This window comes from Pelodiscus sinensis, chromosome 6, assembly GCF_052426305.1.
Source record: "Pelodiscus sinensis isolate ZL-2025 chromosome 6, ASM5242630v1, whole genome shotgun sequence".
Taxonomy (NCBI): domain Eukaryota; kingdom Metazoa; phylum Chordata; order Testudines; family Trionychidae; genus Pelodiscus; species Pelodiscus sinensis.
Genome location: NC_143057.1, coordinates 44,717,191 through 44,736,204, shown reverse-complemented (window position 1 = coordinate 44,736,204; position 19,014 = coordinate 44,717,191). Strand labels below are relative to the sequence as shown.

The 19,014-nt window shown below is 45.6% G+C and overlaps 1 protein-coding gene across 4 annotated transcripts in view; it reads left to right on the top strand.

Moving 5' to 3' along the window:
- SLC35D2 (solute carrier family 35 member D2) overlaps positions 1-19,014 on the top strand; it is a 56,120-nt gene that overhangs the window by 15,977 nt on the left and 21,129 nt on the right. For all 4 annotated transcript variants that reach the window (XM_025187892.3, XM_075931833.2, XM_006129362.4 and 1 more), the window contains exon 3: positions 5,291-5,377. In XM_025187892.3, the coding sequence (XP_025043677.2) occupies positions 5,291-5,377 (87 nt within the window). The remainder of the gene's footprint in view (positions 1-5,290; positions 5,378-19,014) is intronic.

The following is a 19,014-nucleotide window of genomic DNA, read 5'->3' as shown; positions in this document are numbered from 1 at the left end:
CGTTACACTGTTGTAAAGCCAGCCGGCTGCTGTTCATACTATGAGTGGGGCTCTTCTGAGTCTGGATCCAGCCATCAGGGTTAGATGTGAGCTCTGAGCTTTTGCTTGCCAAGTCAGGGCAGGTGGATCCCTGAGCCAACCTTGCAAAGAGAAGTCCCCTTGCTCCTGGCCGCATGACTGTGTACTGTTCTCCGGGGGTCTGGCTGCTCGGTCCTGGGGGGAGGAGGGTCCTGCTGCTCTCATAGGGTCAGGTGTGGGCCAGGAGCCATCAAGTCCCCTCCTTTCCTAAATTTCCTAAATTTTGTTCCTCCAGTTTCCCGAGCAATGCTGGGTAAGTCCAGCTAGTACAGGCAGTCCCCGGGTTACGTACAAGATAGGGACTGTAGGTTTGTTCTTAAGTTGAATTTGTATGCAAGTCGGAACTGGTACATATTGTAGGGGAACTCTAGCCAAACATTTCTCCAGAGCTCAGTTTTATTCTCCCACACTTCACTTCCCTCAGTCCTTTATTCTCAAGCTGAGGTGTCTGCTGAGAAAAGCCGCTCCGCGTCTCCCTGGTCTGCTGGGGGGCGCGCTAGCTTCGTGTCTCCGTGGTCTCCGTGCGGGGCTGCCTCACCCCGTTTGTAAGTAGGGATCCGATGTAAGTCGGATCCATGTAACCCGGGGACTGCCTGTAGTTCTAAAACTTCAGGTCTGGCCCAGACTGCAAATGTGACAGGTTCAAAAACAATAAGACTCATATCTCAGAATAATTGCTTTAGCCTGGTAAACAATAGACTTTGGATTTTACACAGTGTTTCTTTAAAGAAAATCCAAAGTCTATTGTTTGCCAGGCTAAAGCAGTTATTCTGAGATATGAGTCTTATTGTTTTTGAACCTGTCACATTTGCAGTCTGGGCCAGACCTGAAGTTTTAGAACTACTAGCTGGACTTACCCAGCATTGGCCGCCAGTTGTCAGGATAGGAGAGAGCACAGCTCTATGTCGTCTTTCACGTGCAGCTGCGAAGTGTTGGCAGAGGTTGTCTTCAAACTTTGTCACTGCTTTCCTCATAAGGGAATGCCAGTTAGTCCTGCCTGCAGCAGCTAGTTGAAACTGTAGAGGTTGAAGGCCTGTCCACTGCAAGTTGTTCTTCAGGTTGTCTTTATACCCCTTCCTTGGATGTCCCTGTTTGCGACTACCACGTACCAGCTCCCTGTAGAACAGCTGCCTCGGGATCCTGCTTTTGTTCATGCGGAGAACATGGCCAGACCATCGAAGCTGGGTCTGGAGGATCTTGGCTTCGATGCTTGTGGAACTAGCTCTATCAAGCACATCTTGGTTAGTAATTCGGTCCTGCAAGTGTACTCGCATGATTGATCATAGGGAGCGCATGTGAAACTGCTCCATCTGCTTAATGTGCCTATGGTACAGGGTCCATGTTTCACAGCCATACAGGAGAGAGGTGAGGACCATGGCATTATATACCTTGAGCTTAGTTGAAAGGTGAATATCTTTGTGCTGGAGAACTTTAATACGCAATCTCCCAAGTGCCTGACTGGCTTTCTGGATCCTTGCTGTAATCTCTTTGTCAAGGGATCATTCACTTGATATTGTGCTGCCCAGGTACTTAAAGCTGTCCACTACTTTCAGTTGTGTGCTATCAATAGTGATGCATGGCTGTGGAGGAGCACTGTTTGGTGTAGGCGGGAAGAGGACTTCTGTCTTTCCAAGGCTAATTGCAAGACCGAACAGTTTGAATGCTTCAGAGAACCCTGTCAATGATGGTCTGCAGGTGGTTCTCTTGGTGTGCCATAAGGGCACAGTCATCAGCAAACGGCGCTTCGGTGATAAGCCTCTCCAGTGTCTTGGTCTTTGCAGTAAGGTGTCTCAAATCAAACACTGAACCATCCAAATAGTATCTGATGTAAATACCAAGATCTAGGTCTCTGACAGCATGCATGAGGACTTGAGTGAGGAACAGGTTAAAAAGCACCGGGGTGAATACGCAGCCCTGCTTCATGCCATTGGAGATGTTAAATTTCTCAGATGGCACACCATCCGAGAGTACCTCTCCTGTCATGTCATCGTAAAACAGCTTTATGAGTGAGAAGAACTTCGGTGCGCAACCCAGCTTCCTGAGGATGATCCACAATGTATCTCAGTTAACCGTGTCGAATGCCTTCGTCAGATCAATGAAAACAGAGTAGAGGTTCATATTCTGCTCAAGGCACTTCTCTTGCACCTGTCTCATTATGAAGAGCATATCGACAGTACTGCGATTAGGGCACAAGCTACATTGTGACTCGGGGAGACTCACTTCTGAAACTGTCGCAATTAGCCTGTTCAGGATGATGCGGGTGAAGATTTTCCCGGCAACGGAAAGCTGCGAGATACCTCTGTAGTTCCCGCAGTCAGCTCTTGCACCCTTATTCTTGTACAGAGCAACTATCATGGCATCACGGAGGTCAGATGGCATTTCTTCCTCTTCCCAAATGCTGGTCAAGACATTATGAAAAATCTTAAGTGACTCCTCATTAAATGCCTTGTACAGTTCTGCAGGAATTCCATCCTTGCCGGATACCTTGCCGGAACTCATCTGACTGATGGACTTTCTAACTTCGTCAACAAATGGAGGATCTCTCAGGCCTTCAAGGGTTGGCTTCTGAGGGATCTGTTCCAGTGCTGGCTGACTGACTGATGATGGATGATTCAGGAGCTGACTGAAATATTCTTTCCATCGGTTATTAATGCCAGCCTTATCCCTGATCAACGTGGCTCCGTCTGCAGACAATAAGGGGGCAAAGCCAGACTTGGAAGGACCAAAGACTGACTTGATGGAGCTGAAGAACTCCCTTGGGTTGTTTGAGTCAGCATAGTGTTGCACTTCTTCAGCTTTCTTCTCCTACTACTAATCGTGATTTTTTCGGATTTCTTGCTGAGCCTGGGCCTGGAGGAACTTAAACCTGTCTTTCTTAGAGATGGAGCCTGGGTCTCCATAAATGCCTTGTTCTTCTTGGCAACCAGGTCCTCAATAATACTGTTGTTCTCATCAAACCAGTCTCGATAATTGCATTTCTTGCAACCAAGCACTAACTTCGCCGTCTCCGTCACCATTTCTCTAAACTGGCTCCACTTCTAAATTGGACCTCCAATCAATGGTCCGTTGGCAGTCAACTTTTCATCAAGGCTTGACTGGAACTTGCGCAGATGAGAAGGCTGCTGGAGTCTGGCAATGTTAAAGGCTGTTTGGATGAGCTTTGGGTGCTTTGGGTGATGCTGAGTGATGTGTATTTTGAAAATGGTGTGGAGAAGCCTGTGGTCAGTCCAGCACTCTGCTCCTTGCATGGCTCTGGTGATAAGGACATCCTGAATGTCACGCTGATGAACAATGACATAATCTATCATGTGCCATTGTTTCGATCTAGGATGCATCCAGATAGTCTTGTATTTGTTTGCCATCCTGAACACTGTGTTCGTAATGAGGAGGTCATGTCCTGCACATTTGCTCAGCAGCAATAAACCATTGCTGTTCATCTTGCCAACGCCACGTTTGCCTAACACTCCCTCCCATTGACTGTGGTCACAGCCAACTCAGGCGTTGAAGTCTCCCAACAAGATCAACTTGGCTGGCACTGAGCACAGAAAGGAACTGAGGTCGATGTAAAACTGCTCAATTGTCTCCTTTGTGTTGTTCATGGTGGGGGCATATGCACTGATGACTATTGCATATCGCTTGTGACTAAGGAGTAGGCGTAGCTTCATGAGCCTCTCGTTAATACCGACAGGGAGGTCTGAAAGTTGTTTCATCAGACTAGTCTTGACGGCCAGGCCGACTCCATGGATCCTTTCCTTATTCTGTGCTTTCCCTTTCCAGAGAAGGTATAACCACTAGCTAGTTCAGTGAGAAATCCTTCTTCAGCAAGCCTGGTTTCACTCAAGGCGGCGATATCAATACCATAGCGTGAAAGCTCTTTAGCGACTAGGGCTGTTCTCCGATGAGATCTTACTGTGTCCTCGCTGTCCATGAGTGTATGGATGTTCCATGCTCCCATTACCAACTTCTTTTCTTTGCACAACATAACCTGTGCATGAAAAATATTATAGTGGGAAAGCCTTTGCACAGAGATAATCCCACTCTCTTGGCCTCAAAAGTAGAAATCCATTGACATGAAAAAATCGTTACTTCTGGACACTACCTCAGCTGCATTGGATGGCCATGTCATCTTAAATGATCTGACATGCCCCACGCACTCCATAGTGCGCTGCTGCAATGCCTTCTCAGCCACTGAATCATAAGAATTTCCTCCACCTGATCCATTGAAGCAGTCTTCGCATGCTGTGATGAGCAAGTCCCTAACTCACCGAAGGTTTCAGACCCACCGGCTACCCTAATCTGGTTTAGTCGGCCAGTCAAAGCCATTGCCCGGGGTGTGGCCGTTGCCGCATGCAAAGCAACTACGTGGAGCCACAGGTGAGAGCTGGGTGCCAGTAAAAATCAATAAAGGATGGCCCACTCTCAAAGAAGTGTGACAAGCCCTCCTTTAGAGGTACTACCTTGCAACCCCATACATTTGCTGTTAATTTAAACAATTTAAGGGAGAGGCATGATTTTTAAATGAGGATAAGAAGACGCTGAGCTGAGAACAAAAAGGAAACAGTGGGCCACAAGCTCTTCTCTGCGAAGTAACATGGAGGGAAGCAAAATGGCCAGAAAAACTCAGTTATGTGAAAGAGAAAAGTGGGACTGCATTGACATGCTCTGCCTCCACCAGCAGAGATTGTGGGAACACCTCCATACACACCTTTGGGGCTCTTTTAGCTTTGAAATGGTAGTAGGGAATTGTTGTTCTCCATGGAATGTTCTCCTTTCTGTCATGCAGATTTTCCCTGGAAAGTTGGTGAGGTGCAAATTTCTACTGTGTATATAGTGCAGCCACTGATCTCCACAACTACTCCCCTCTTTGAGGAGGTTGAAATGCAGAGGTGCTGCTGAAGTCCAATTGGTGCCATCTTTTTTATTGGCTAAGTTACCCAGTGAGCCAATAAGGTGTACAATATCTTAAGGTGTACTCATGCTGTTATGCCGGTAAAGGTTATCATATTATTGTTTCAAATGACAGGATTTATAAGAAAGAAAAATATCGTAGCTGTTGCTTTGTACTCTGTTGCTGTCCTTTGAAAATAACAATTAACATGCAGTCTAGTATTTGTCACATATGTATAATAAATTTGCCTTGCAAGCAGTTAATTTATATGCAAGTTTAAAATAGCATTTGGTTCTTACATTGTGTTTTGCTTTTCTTTTTTAGATGGTAGTCACGATAATTATTCTGTATGTGTCAAAATTAAGCAAGATTATTCACTTCCCTGACTTAAACAGAAGTATCCCTGTGAAGGTAAGAAATGTCTGGATTTTGATACAAGAAGGAAAATGTTACTCTTGTCGATAATCTTCATACTATGGTTTTTCAAACAACTTTTTTGAAGGAAGGTATAACAGAAAATTATCAACATTTTGATTTTTTCATATGTTCCATCAAATTTTATTTTTGCCTCAATCTGTTGTCAGTAGATTATTTTAGTGAAATTACATTATTTTGCATTTTACAGAGACAGAATTATGCAATTTGATTATGTAGTTTGTGTTGCCTGATCTAAGATTATGTTTAAATTTCTAATTACCCACCTTTATCCCAGGATCAGGCCCAGTATTCAATTATTCTATAATTGGGAACCCTGATGTTCACAGTTGCAACACACACACTATAGAAACTCTTGTATATTTACAAATATAGTTTATTAATACAGTTAGCACAGTCATAAACACCCCAGTTTCATAAGACAGGGAATATCCATCCATATTTCCGTACCATATACTTACACCATTCCATCTAGAAAAATCTTAGGTGTTAGCCTATCATATTTCTCATTATCTTCACCTTCCCGGTCACCGGGGCCATCCTTCTGGCCCTTCCAAAGACTACACCTTCTTCTCCCTATCGCCTCTAGCCTGGGGTCCCACTTTTATACTATGTGACGCTGCTGCTGACATGTTTGTTGCATATTTGATGCATGTTTTTAATGTTGAAGTGTCCTTTTCCTATAGGTCAGTGTATCTTTGCTCTCAGCTGTTGTATATTAGGTTGTAGATATAGATCTTGTTGTTATAGTAACTGAGTAGGTCACTGGGGTCAGCACAGCTGGTTTGAGCTTGTTCTAGTTATTCTGTTCTATGCAATAAAATGGACACTTGCAACTACTCCAGCTCTCTGCATTTCCACTGATTTCTTCCTATACTGTACTGTAAAACTCCCCACGACATAACAAGTGGCGACGAGGATGGGATACCTGTGCTGCCTCCAGCAACAAAAGAAGTAGAAGTCAATGTAAGAAAACAAACTCTTTTTGGCTGTTCTAGAAGGTGGGGGTAAGAACTGACTGCTACACTGTGCAAACTGAAACTAAGATCAAGGAGCCCAGAGACTGAAAAAGAAAAAAGCAGGGGGAGTGCAGCAGCCATGGCTACACTTACAGGGCCACTGGGACCTTTGAGGAGACTTTAGAGCAATGGCAAGTATATACTAAGCATTTTCAACTTTTTGTTATTGCAAATGACATTAAAGAAAAGAAGAAAGTGCCAATATTTTTGAGTGTTGTAGGGGCTAAGACCTACTCTCTGCTACACAGTTTGCTGCTCCCTGTTAAGCCAGAGACCAAATCTTACAGTGACATTGTGTAAATCCTGGGGTCACATTATGCTCCAAAACCACTGGTAATTGCAGAAAGGGATAGGTTCCACAACAGAGACCAAAAAGAAAGTGAAACAATTGTACAATTTGTAGCCAGTTTGAAAAAGCTTGCTGAACACTGTGAATTTAAGGAGATGTTAAAAGATGCCATACGTGACAGGTTAGTGTGTGGCCTGCATAGTGAAGCTATACGGAGGTTTCTGTTAACAGAAGCTCAGCTCACCCTGCAGAAGGCCATTGATATTGCAGTCTCTATGGAACTGGCCACACAGGAGGCACAATACCTTAGTGCACCCCCTGGGGTGCATAAAATGTCCCAAGAACCTACTCTCAAAACAGTGGGGAGCCAGGAATGTTACTGCTGTGGTAAGCCAGGTCACCATGCATCAGAATGCTGGTGTAAGAACCTAGTGTGTCGACAGTGTGGAAAAAAAGGACACATTGAGCGTGCCTGCAAACAAAAGAAAAAGAGCCTGTGGTCTGGCGGAACAAAAAGGAAAATCTGCATACCATCGAGCAGATGCCTGATGATCAAAGTGATACCCTGTCTGAAGAAGAAGTGCCATGCTATGTTTTGTCTTTGGAAGGGGGCTCCCATGAATACTGGGTAACCCTACTGTTGGATGGCAAACCGGTATGCATGGTGCATGGACACTGGTGCAGCAGTTTCATTGGTCTCAGACACGGTGTATAAGGAAAAGTTGAAGCATCTTCCAATTAAGGCAACAAAGATCATTCTGAAGACATATACAGGAGAAGCAGTACCCCTATTGGGCACTACTGATGTTAAGGTGGAACTAAATGGACAGACTGCAGAATTACCACTGTTTGTGATAAAAGGCCATTACCCAGCCTTAATGGGGAGATCATGGCTTAGGAAGATCCCACTGGACTGGGCAGAAGTGCACCGGATGACTAAAGAAGAAACAGGTCTGACTGATATATTAAAGAAACATGCTGTTGTTTTTAGAGAGGATCTGGGAAGTATGAGGGGAATCATCATGAAACTGAACATTAAACCTGGTAGCCAACCAAAATATCTGAAGGCCAGAACTGTGCCATATGCTATCAGGCCAAAAGTTGAAGCCAGACCTGGAGCGCTTAGTCAAAAATGGAGTCTTAATACCAGTTACCCATAGTCGATGGGCAACTCCAATAGTTCCAATATTGAAGAAAGACGGTTCTATTCATATTTGTGGGGATTTTAAGGTCACTGTTAACTCTGTTTTATGTGCAGAACAATACCCCCTTCCTCGCATCGATGACATCTTTGCGGGCCTGGCTGGGGGACAAAAGTTCAGCAAGATTGATCTGAGTCAAGCATATTTATAGATGCAAGTTGATGAGGAATCCCAAGAGCTGTTGACTATTGTGACTCATAAAGGGCTTTATTGTTACTGTTGCTTACCCTTCGGAATAACTTTTGCCCCAGCCTTATTCAAGAGAGCTATGGACCAGATCTTGTATGGCTTGCCAAGAGTTCAATGCTATCTTGACGACACCCTGGTCACGGGCGGGAACGAGGAGGCTCACCTTAAGAACATAGAGGTTACCCTACAAAGACTGGAAGAGTATGGCCTACGAATCCATAAAGATAAATGTGCATTCTTTCAGCCCTCTGTTGAATATTTGGGACACATCATTGATGCTACTGGTCTTCATAAGTCCCCTTCAAAAGTTAAGGCTATTGTGGAGGCTCCACCCCCTCAAAATGTTAGTCAACTTCGCTCATATCTAGGACTATTGAACTATTATGGAAGGTTTATTTCACAGCTAGCCACACTATTAAAACCACTTCACGAGCTCCTTGGCCAGAACTAGGTCTGGAAGTGGACTGATGCCTGTGATGTTGCATTTAACAAGGCTAAATGTGCATGCTAAACACAGAGGTCCTGACAGATTTTGATCCATCCTTACCTTTACAGTTGGCTTGTGATGCCTCCCCATATGGAGTGGGAGCGGTCTTGTCACATGTTATGCCTTCAGGAGAGGAGAAACCAATTGCTTTTGCTTCACGCACCTTAAGCACGGCTGAAACTAACGATGCGCAAATTGAACATGAAGCATTGGGAATCGTTTTTGGAATTTGGAAGTTTCACCAGTACCTGTTTGGATGGAAGTTTACACTTCTCACCGACCATCAACCTCTGACGGCAATTTTTGGTCCACACTCAGGTATTCCACCAATGGCTGCTAGTTGTATGCAACGATGGGCATTGTGGCTTTCAGGACACACATATAAGATCAGATATCGGAAAGCCACTCTACATGGCAATGCAGATGGTCTTTCTAGGCTGCCTTTGCCAGTCAAACATCAAGATAGTAGCCAGAAGGAAATCTTTTACTTTGAACAGGTAAAGAACATGCCCATCACTGCTGCACAAGTTAAGAGAGCAACTCTGTTGACCCAGTACTCTCCCACGTAATGGAACTAGTGATGCGTGGAACATCTCTAAGGAACTCGCAGGTCTCATCTAACCTTGTCCCCTACATGTCAAGGAGAATGGCGTTATCAACCCATTCGGGGTGCTTGTTGTGGGGAATGTGTGTCGTTATTCCAAAAATACTGAGACAACAGATGTTAGAGCAGCTGCATTCAGGTCACCGTGGAACGGTGCACATGAAAGAAATTGCACGAAGCTATTTTTGTTGGCCTGGGTTGGACAGTGACATTGAAGAAAAAAAACAAGAGCTTGTATTTCTTGCCAGGGTGTGAGGAATGCACCTCAATTGGCACCTCTACACCCATGGGACTGGCCTGAAAAACCATGGCAATGTATTCATGTTGATTTTGCTGGCTCATTTGAAGGTAGCATTTTATTGGTGGTGGTAAATGCTCATTCCAAATGGCCAGAAGTCTGCATAATGCCTTCCACTACTCCTGAGAGTACTATCCACAAATTACAGGGAATCTTCTGTCATTTGGGTATTCCTGAACAACTTGTGAGTGACAACGATCCACAGTTTGTGTCTTAGGAGTTTGGAAATTTTATGAAAGCAAACGGGATCCATCACATCACTTTAGCACCGTATCACCCAGCCACAAATGGATTGGCTGAAAGGTTTGTCCAGACAATGAAACAAGCTTTGAAATCGGTTAGAGGACATTCACTCGTAGAAAAGAGTCTGGACACCTTCTTACTATCCTACAGCCCACTGCCCAGCATAGCAACCAGCAAGGTATCAACACTACGTCACACCTTTCATGGATTGATAACTTGTTAAAAAATAGGAAACAAAGGATCTCATCTGGCGGCGGCATGTAGATCAGTTATTCATACGTTATTCCTGCCCCCAAGGCACATCTCCAGTTGAGTTGCCCATCCTTCCCACTGCCGGTGAGCTACCATGTCAAGAATCTCCTGCTCCTGACTCTCCTCCTCCATCACCACCAGCGGCGAACAATAACCCCCTCCCTGAGCAGGCTGATCCAACAGCCTCACCTGTTCACACTTCAAGTTCCCAGCCCCATGTCAGGCCTGCACCCATAACATCTTCGGGTGTGAGAACGCCAGATGTCCGCCGTAATCCACCTAGAGAAAGGAGGCCTCCTCAATGGCTGGACCTTTAGTTGAGATTAACTCACAGATGGGGCAAGATAATCCCCAGGGTTAGCTAGGAACTTGAGGCGGTCTACCGTCATTTCATAGTTAGTTTTTGTTTTCTTAAAGGGACGTTTTTATTAAGGGGCGAGGAATATGTTGTATATTGGGTTATAGATATAGATCTTGTTGTTATAGTAACTGAGTATGTCACTGGGGTCAGCCCAGCTGGTTTGGGCTTGTTCTAGTTAGTTCTGTGCTATGCAATAAAATGGACACTTGCAACTACTCCAGCTCTCTGCATTTCCACTGATTTCTTCCTATGCTGCAAAACTCCCCATGACATAACATCAACTTATTATCATATACGTTAATGCGTTACCATGGGCCTTTGTGGTCATCTGTCACATCCTGGTCCTGATTACTCAACTCATCCCTAACCAATTATTTTGGGACTTTTATATAATGATGCCTCTGCTGAGTCTCAGGGTATTTTTCCTGCCATCCTACTGGATTGAAAGGTCCCAGACATAAGTTCCCCTTTTCAGTCCGGGAACCATAAATAAGCTATGACCTGTGTCTGGGTGAGACCATGTCTCAACTATGGAAATCTACTAACCTCAGCTTCTGCTGATCTTGCGAACAGCCTGTTACAACCTGGACCAAAGATAAAATATAGCCCCATATTACTTGACCTGGATTGTGAGCTTATGTGTGTTTTTTCATTCAAGTGCACCCCTGTCCTCTCATTGGCTGTAATGCAGACATGGCACTCATTGGAAAGTGCATTCAGAGGCTGAACTGTTCTGTTATACCCTAGAGCAGGAACCACTGCACTTCAGGGGAACCTGATTCACCAGACAGTCCTTGGGCTGGGCTGTTCTGCACCCATGCTGCTCCTATGCCTAATGACATCTGGACTGCCACACAGCCCAGTCAGTGCATGGCACCAACATGCTTGTGGTTGGCTGTGTGGGGGGAGGCAGGGTTTTTTACTAGGGTTGCCAGGTGTCTGGTATTGACCCGGACAGTCCAATATTTTCGCCTCCTGTCCGGTAAAAAAAATTCAGAAAATACCGGACACCTAAAATGTCCGGTATTTTCTGGGTTTTTTCCCCTGCCAGGAGGCGAAAATATCGGACACCTGGCAACTCTACGACACACTCAGAAACTGGGTCAAGCCACCGGCTCCCCAGGCCCCCCCCCCAGGTCCCTGGACTCCCGCCCCCAGATCCCCTGCTTACCTGGTGCCGCAGGGAAGCTCCCTTCTGGCTCAACCAAGAAAACAAGATGGCCACTGGCAAAAAGCCTAAAGACCTGAGCAAGGGGAAGCAATGCCTTCCTAGGGTCTTACTGCTCAATCCTGCCTCTTCCTATCCCTATTCTGAGTCTGCATGCACTTAAAGGGGCCATGCTGTTTTAATGCTATTTTATTTATGTATTTGCTTAATAACTCTTGGGGTCCTTTTTTTTTTCTCAACAACTTTGGTCTTCCTCTTTTTTTCCTTCAACAGAATTTTTTTTGGGGGGGAGGGATTCAGTATTTTTGGTTAAACCATTTGGCAACCGTACTTTTTACCAGCCGTGGGCACCACCATATCAAGTAGCATATACACACAGACAGGTACAAGCATCAGGGCCACTAATTTGGGGCTCTTGCTAGACTCTTATTTACAAACATGCCGTGGCCCCAGCTAAGAGAGGGCACGGACCTGTACCCAAGCGGGTCAATGACAAAGCCCCCTCCCCGCAAGGAGTTGAGTGCTGCTGTGCTAGTAAGCAGTGGGCCTTCACAAACTGCAATGGGCAGACATAAGGCCTAGTGTATTACACCTGAACCCAGACATCAGTCAAGCAAACACAAAGGGCCTGTGGGAATGCTGAGAGCAGCTTTGCAATGCCTGCCTCCCACTTCCCCGAATGTAACCCTCTGGCCAGGTAGATATGCCACACACACCCACTTGCTCCAGTGGCAGTGGGCAGGCAGGCAGGGTACACTGTGCTGCAGACCAGCCTTTAGCAGATTTTTTTGCATTATGGCTCTTAACTATTACCTAATTAATCTAAACGTATTATTAGCATGCTAGGCAAGTAACTTGATAGGCTACATTTGTGTTAGGCATGAGAGAGTATGCATTATGAAAGGTATTGTATAACAATAAAATTATCTTGTCAGATAAACCCCAAGGTTTGACTCCCATACTCTGCAGTGGAAAATCATTATTATGTTTATGATTGTTATTTATTATTTATTTATGTGGGAACAAGACTCATTGTACTATCTGTGCTACATACATGTAATAGAAGCATTTACAATCTGACAAGACAAAGGATAGAAGAAATGGTTTATTATCTTACCTTGTCATACTGGGAATGAGGCACAGAGTGAATAAGGCAGTGAAATGCATATTAGACAGGCTTGTGCATTGGTGTAGAACACCTTGGAAGTCACCGGGACTTTGCATGCGTGCAAAGGTGTGCCCATGTGCATTGAGTTGCAGGTTTAGGGCCTAGTGCTTTGCCCAGAGTCACACAGGAATTCTGGCTTCAGTTCCCAGCTCTTCCACAGATCTCTTCAGTTCCACTCCAATGCCTTAATTACAGAACCATCTTCCTTTTAGGGCCTGACTCACTTTACCATGAACACACCATACAACTAAAGAGCCTGATCCCATGAGCCTTATGTACACGGAATTGCCATTGAAATCAATGGGACTTTTGTGTGTAGAAGTCTTATAGGAAAAACTCTGAAGTCTGCTTTGGCCATGGGACTGGTTCTGTTCAATGTCTTCAGCAACGATTTAGATATTGGCATGGGGAGTACACTTATTAAGTTTGCAGATGATACTAAGCTGGGAGGGGTTGCAAGTGCTTTGGAGGATAGGGTCAAATTCAAAATAATCTGGACAAACTGGAGAAATGGCCTGAGGTAAATAGGATGAAGTTTAATAAGGAAAAATGCAAAGTACTCCACTCGGGAAGGAACAATCAGTTTCACATTTAGGCTACATCTAGACTACAGGCTTCTTTCAGAAGAAGCTTTTGTCGGGCCGCTCGGGTTTGTTTACTTACTGTCTCCACAGCCACGGAGCCTCGCAGTTGCCATAGGTTGCAGTTCACTGTTTACAGTCAAAGGGAACTGCAGGAAGCAGCATGACCCAGGCCTCTGCTTCCTGTAGTTCTCCTTGGCGTCAAACAGTGAACTGCAGCCAATGGGACCCCCAAGACTCCATAGCTACAGAGCTGGTAAATAAACAATCTGGAGCGGTCCAGTAGCAGCTTTCTCAGAGAAGTCTATGGACCACTTTGAGAAACACCACTGTAGGAGAGCCACAGACCACAAAATGAAACAAAAAGGTCTCCTGCTAGACACTAGCCACTTGCTGCATCTCTAATTGGCACGATTGGACTCATATTTGAAATAGACATTTTTTAAATTACAGATGCATTTGAAGTTGAGAATCAGCCTTCAAACTGCTGATTTCAGAGGGAGGGACTCTTAGTATTTCACTTTTGTTGGGCAAATTTTTCATTAGCTTCTGGAATTGTGCTAGGTGAACTGCAGTTGTCTGTGGGTTTTTGCCATTACAATAAGTGAATTTATATTCTTTTTTCCATTGAACTCAGTTCCATATTCATCCCATAGCTAAAGTTTCACCCCATAGCTTTTTCTTGATAAAATGTTGCAGCAGATGGTTGTTATTAGTAAATGCTTGCAGAGTCATGAGAGATTTATAGCTTATAAATATTCTGCACTCCTTTCCACCTCTGTCTCCTTTGTTGTTCCCTTCCACTTAAGAGCAAATATGGCATAATTTTAAAAACATACAATATTCACGTGTGTATGCTTTTGTCACCTATGTCTTTAAAAGCATGGAATTCAGTGTCTCTTAGGGTACACATACAGACAGCAACACTAGGATGTGTCATGTGTTTTCCCCCCCATTCCATTCCAGCTCTGCTAGCTCTTCTCTGTTCCCTTTGGTTATCTCTGTTGGCTCTAGTTTCCTATGATGTTTCTGGATCAGGGATACATGGCTCCTCACATACTCTTTTTGGGATAGATGCAATCTGTTGCTTGTTTGAATGGTGTTGGGGCCCAAAAGGGCCTATTAATGTCAGGATCGCATTGTTATAGGTACTGTAGTAAAGGGCCTACAATCTAACTCAGTGGTTCCCAATCTCTTTTACACCATGGACCAGCAAACCCATTCACAAACTTTTGGCAGACTGGTACCATTTTGTTTGCATATTCATTATCAGGGCTCTCCAGCCACGCGGTTCACCACGCTGAGCATACGCAGACCACGCTGCGCATGTGCTGATCATGCTGCGGCACTGTGCTGGGCTATAATCTACTCGCCCATGGCGAGTAGATTACCTAAATTGTCAAGCCCTGTTCATTATCCAAATAGTGAATATTCAAATATGCAAATAAAATGTTACCAGTTTGCCAAAAGCCCCGGCCCCCAGAACCACTGTGAACAGCCGGCTTCAGCTCTGCCAGCCCCAAGAACCCTCTAGAGCTCCCCACCACCAGACCCCCCCCCTCAGTTCCAGCTTCCTGTTTCGAGAGCCCCACTGCCATAGGGGCCACGTTACATTAGCATACCAGCTCACAAGAACCAAATGTGAAACAATACACTATTGTGCATAATTGGTGCATTCTAGTTTTTATTGCTGCTAGAGACCATAAATATAATTTTGGGTCCTCTCCCCCACACCAATTAAGTTTATTGTGTGTGCCAGTGACTAAAGGAGGAGCAGCCAGTGCAGCCACTTGGCTCTAGCCTTGGCCACCAGAGGAGCAGCTGCTGTGGCCATGCGGCTTTGGCCATGGCCGCTGGAGGAGTGGCCACGTGGCTCTGGCTCTGGCCTTAGTTGCTGGAGGAGCCATGGGCTGCCTGCCACACAGCTGTAGCTCTGACCCGGCCACCGGAGGAGCCACAGTAGTCTGTATAATTTATATTATTGTTCATTAAGACTAGGGATTTCCATTAGTCAACTACGTGATTAACCAATAAGCCTGGGCTTATCAGTTAGTCTTGTTGACTACACACATTTCTCCTCCCACACATTAGCTAATGTGACGCCAATATTTAAAAAGGGCTCTAGAGGTGATCCTGGCAATTACAGGCTAGTAAGTCTAACGTCAGTACTGGGCAAATTAGTTGAAACTATAGTTAAGAATAAAATTGTCAGATACATAAATGAACATAATTTGTTGAGGGAAAGTCAACATGATTTCTGTAAAGAGAAATCATGCTTTATTAATCTGCTAGGGTATGTCTACACTGCCACCCTAGTTGGAACTAGGGTGGCTAATGTAGGCATTCGAACCTGCAAGGAGGTTTAACGGTAGTTTGAATTAGGAGCTTTAATGAATTAGGAGCTTTAATTAGGAGCATGTAGCCGCGGGCAGATAGTTCGAACTACGGGGCATTTAAATATGGCGGCGCCCAGGAACATGCAAATGAAGCCCAGGATATTTAAATCCCAGGCTTCATTTGCAAATTAGAATGCCTACATTAGCCACCCTAGTTCAAACTAGGGTGACAGTGTAGACATACCCCTAGAGTTCTTTGAGGGGGTCAACAAACATGTGGACAACAGGAATCCAGTGGATATAGTATACTTAGATTTCCAGAAAGCCTTTGACAAGGTCTCTCACCAAAGGCTCTTAAGTAAGTTGTCATGGGATAAGAGGGAAGGTCCTTTTGTGGCGGCGTGTCGGGGTTCCCCCGCCTCCTGCACCCCCGTAATGGCACAAACAGACTCCACCAGCCAGTAGAATATAGGAAGTTTATTGCTCCTCCAGGATACAGCACAGCATAGATGTAATCTGGTTACAGGGCAGGCCGAGGATGCCTCATCTCCCGTTGAGATGGGGGAGATTGGGCCCCTAAATCCCAGCCTGTTGCTTAGGCTGCTTCCTCCATGATACCAGACAATAACCAAAAACGTCCCTTCCAGCCCTGCCCCCCAGCCAGGGGCTGGCCTCCCCTCCTTCCTTTGTTTCTCTCCGTGGGAGGCAACTTGTCGGACAGGTTGGGAGCCCCTTGCATAATGACTCATCCCCTGTCCTGCTGGCCCATGCTACAAACAGCCGCCAGCGGAGGTCACCCACAGCCCACTGTCCAGCATAGCAACCAGCAAGGTATCAACACTACGTCACACCTTTCATGGACTGATAACTTGTTAAAAGACAGGAAACAAAGGGTAGGAATAAATGGTAAGTTTTCAGAGTGGAGAGAGGTAACTAGTGATGTTCCCAAGGGTCTGTTCTGGGATCAATCCTATTCAACTTATTTATAAATGATGTAGGAAAGGGGTAAACAGTGAGGTGGCAAAATTTGCAGATGATACCAAACTGCTCAAGATAGTTAAGACCAAAGAAGACTGTGAAGAGCTTTGAAAAGATCTCACCAAACTAAGTGATTAGACAACAAAATGGCAAATGAAATTTAATGTTGATAAATGTAAAGTAATGCACATTAGAAAAATTAATCCCAACTATACATACAATATGATGGGGACTAATTTGGATACCACTACTCAAGAGAGAGATCTTGGAGTCATTGTGGATAGTTCTCTGAAAACATCCATTCAGTGTATAGCAGTAGTCATAAAAACAAATAGAACAGGGTGGCCAGCCAGTTAGGGTATGTCTACACTACAAAGTTAATTTGAACCAGCAGCCGTTAGTTCGAATTAACTTTCATAGGTGCTACACATGCAAACCGCTAGTTTGAACTTAATTTGAACAAGCGGAGCGCTTAATTCAAACTAGGTAAACCTCATTCTACGAGGACTAACGCCTAGTTCAAATTAAGTAGTTCGAATTAAGGGCTGTGTAGCCACTTAATTCGAACTAGTTGGAGGCTAGCCCTTCCCAGGTTGCCCTGGTGGCCACTCTGGGCCAAGCCAGGGAAACTCTTCTGCCCACCTCCCGGCCCCGGAGCCCTTAAAGGGGCACGGTCTGGCTACGGTGCCCGTGCCAGGGGCAAGCCTGCCAGCACCCAGCCAGCAGACCCTGTACCTGGCACGGCATGAGCCAGCCACCCGCTGCCACCCAGCCCTCCGCCTCTTCCCTGGACAAGGCTGGTGGCTCCCAGGAGCCTGCCCGGGGCTCATCCAGGTTTGGGGGAAGGCCTCTAACGTCCACAATCTCCGCACTAGGCACAGGAAAGCAGCCGTCTAGGGCAGGATAGTTGCCAGCCTGGCCACCAAAGGCCACATGCAAACCCAGGAGCAGGTTTACATGAAAATCAAGTTGGTCCAGTCAGACCACTGACCCTGAGCTTAGAACATAAGAACGGCCAAATTTGGTCAGACCAAAGGTCCATCTAGCTGACAGCAGCCAGCACCAGGTACCCTGGAGGGATGGACCGAAGACAATGACCAAGCGATTTGTCTCATGCCATCCATCTCCAGCCTTCCACAAACAGAGGCCAGGGACACCCCTGGCTAATAGCACTCCATGGACCCAACCTCCATGAATTATCTAACTTCTCTTTAAACTCTGTTATAGTTCTAGCCTTCATAGCCTCCTGTGGCAAGGAGTTCCACAGATTGACTATTTGCTTTGTGAAGAAGAACTTTCTTTTATTAGTTTGAAGCCTGCTACTCATTAATTTCATTTGGTGTCCTCTAGTCCTTCTATTATGGGAACTAACGAAGAACTTTTCTTTATGCACCCTCTCCACACCATTCATGATTTTATATAACTCTATCATATCCCCTCTCAGTCTCCTCTTTTCTAAGCTGAAAAGTCCCAGTCTCTTTAGCCTCTCTTCATATGGGACCTGTTCCAAACCCCTAATCATTTTAGTTGCCCTTTTCTGAACCCTTTCCAAGGCCAAAATATCTTTTCTGAGGTGAGGAGACCACATCTGTACACAGTACTGAAGATATGGTGTACCATAGTTTTATACTTCCCCTCCTCCTCCTTCTCCTGGCTTCCCCCTTCCAGCTCCCTCCTCCCAGGTTTCCCCCTCCCCTCTTCCACCCTCTCTCTTCCCATCTCCCATCTCCTTTTCCCAGTCTCCCCAGAGGTTCATCCTCCCCCACCCCCAGTTTTGTTAAAAAAAGAGGGTTTCTATTTTTGACCACACGTGTCCTTTATTTTTTACATCAGGAAGGGGGGCTAGGGAGGGGTAAGTGGAAGGAGGTGAGGGAGGAATGGGGCACGAGCCCCCGATGGGGAGGACTGGGGTGGCTCTGAAGGCTCCTTGGGGTGGAAGCTCTCCTGCAGGGCCTCCCGGATCCTGACAGCCCCCTGATTGACCGCCCCCGGATGGCAGCCTGCGGCAAGTGCACCCAGGCTGATGGCCGAGTGCTGTGATGTGCCGAGTGTGGCCACTCAAGGCACTCCAAGACAGGACTGCTTTGCTGTCCCTCATCAAGTTAGACAAGTAAGCAGGGAACCCTGAGAACTGTCTGTCCGGGGTGGGGGTTGGGTCCCTTTAAGAACAGCCCTGGGCTAGCCTGAGGCAGCAGCTCCACACTCTAAGTCCTGGTTCCGGAAAGCCTTAACTTCGGTTCAGGGTCTACTCAATGTGGACATGCTAGTTGGAATTAGCAAAACGCTAATTCAAATTAGTTTTTAGGTCTAGATGCACTAATTCGAATTATCTTAGTTCGAATTAACTAATTTGAATTAAGTTAGTTCGAATTAGTGCTGTAGTATAGACACACCCTTAGAGACTAAGACCCAAAATAGCTGTGGATAGAGTGCAAAGA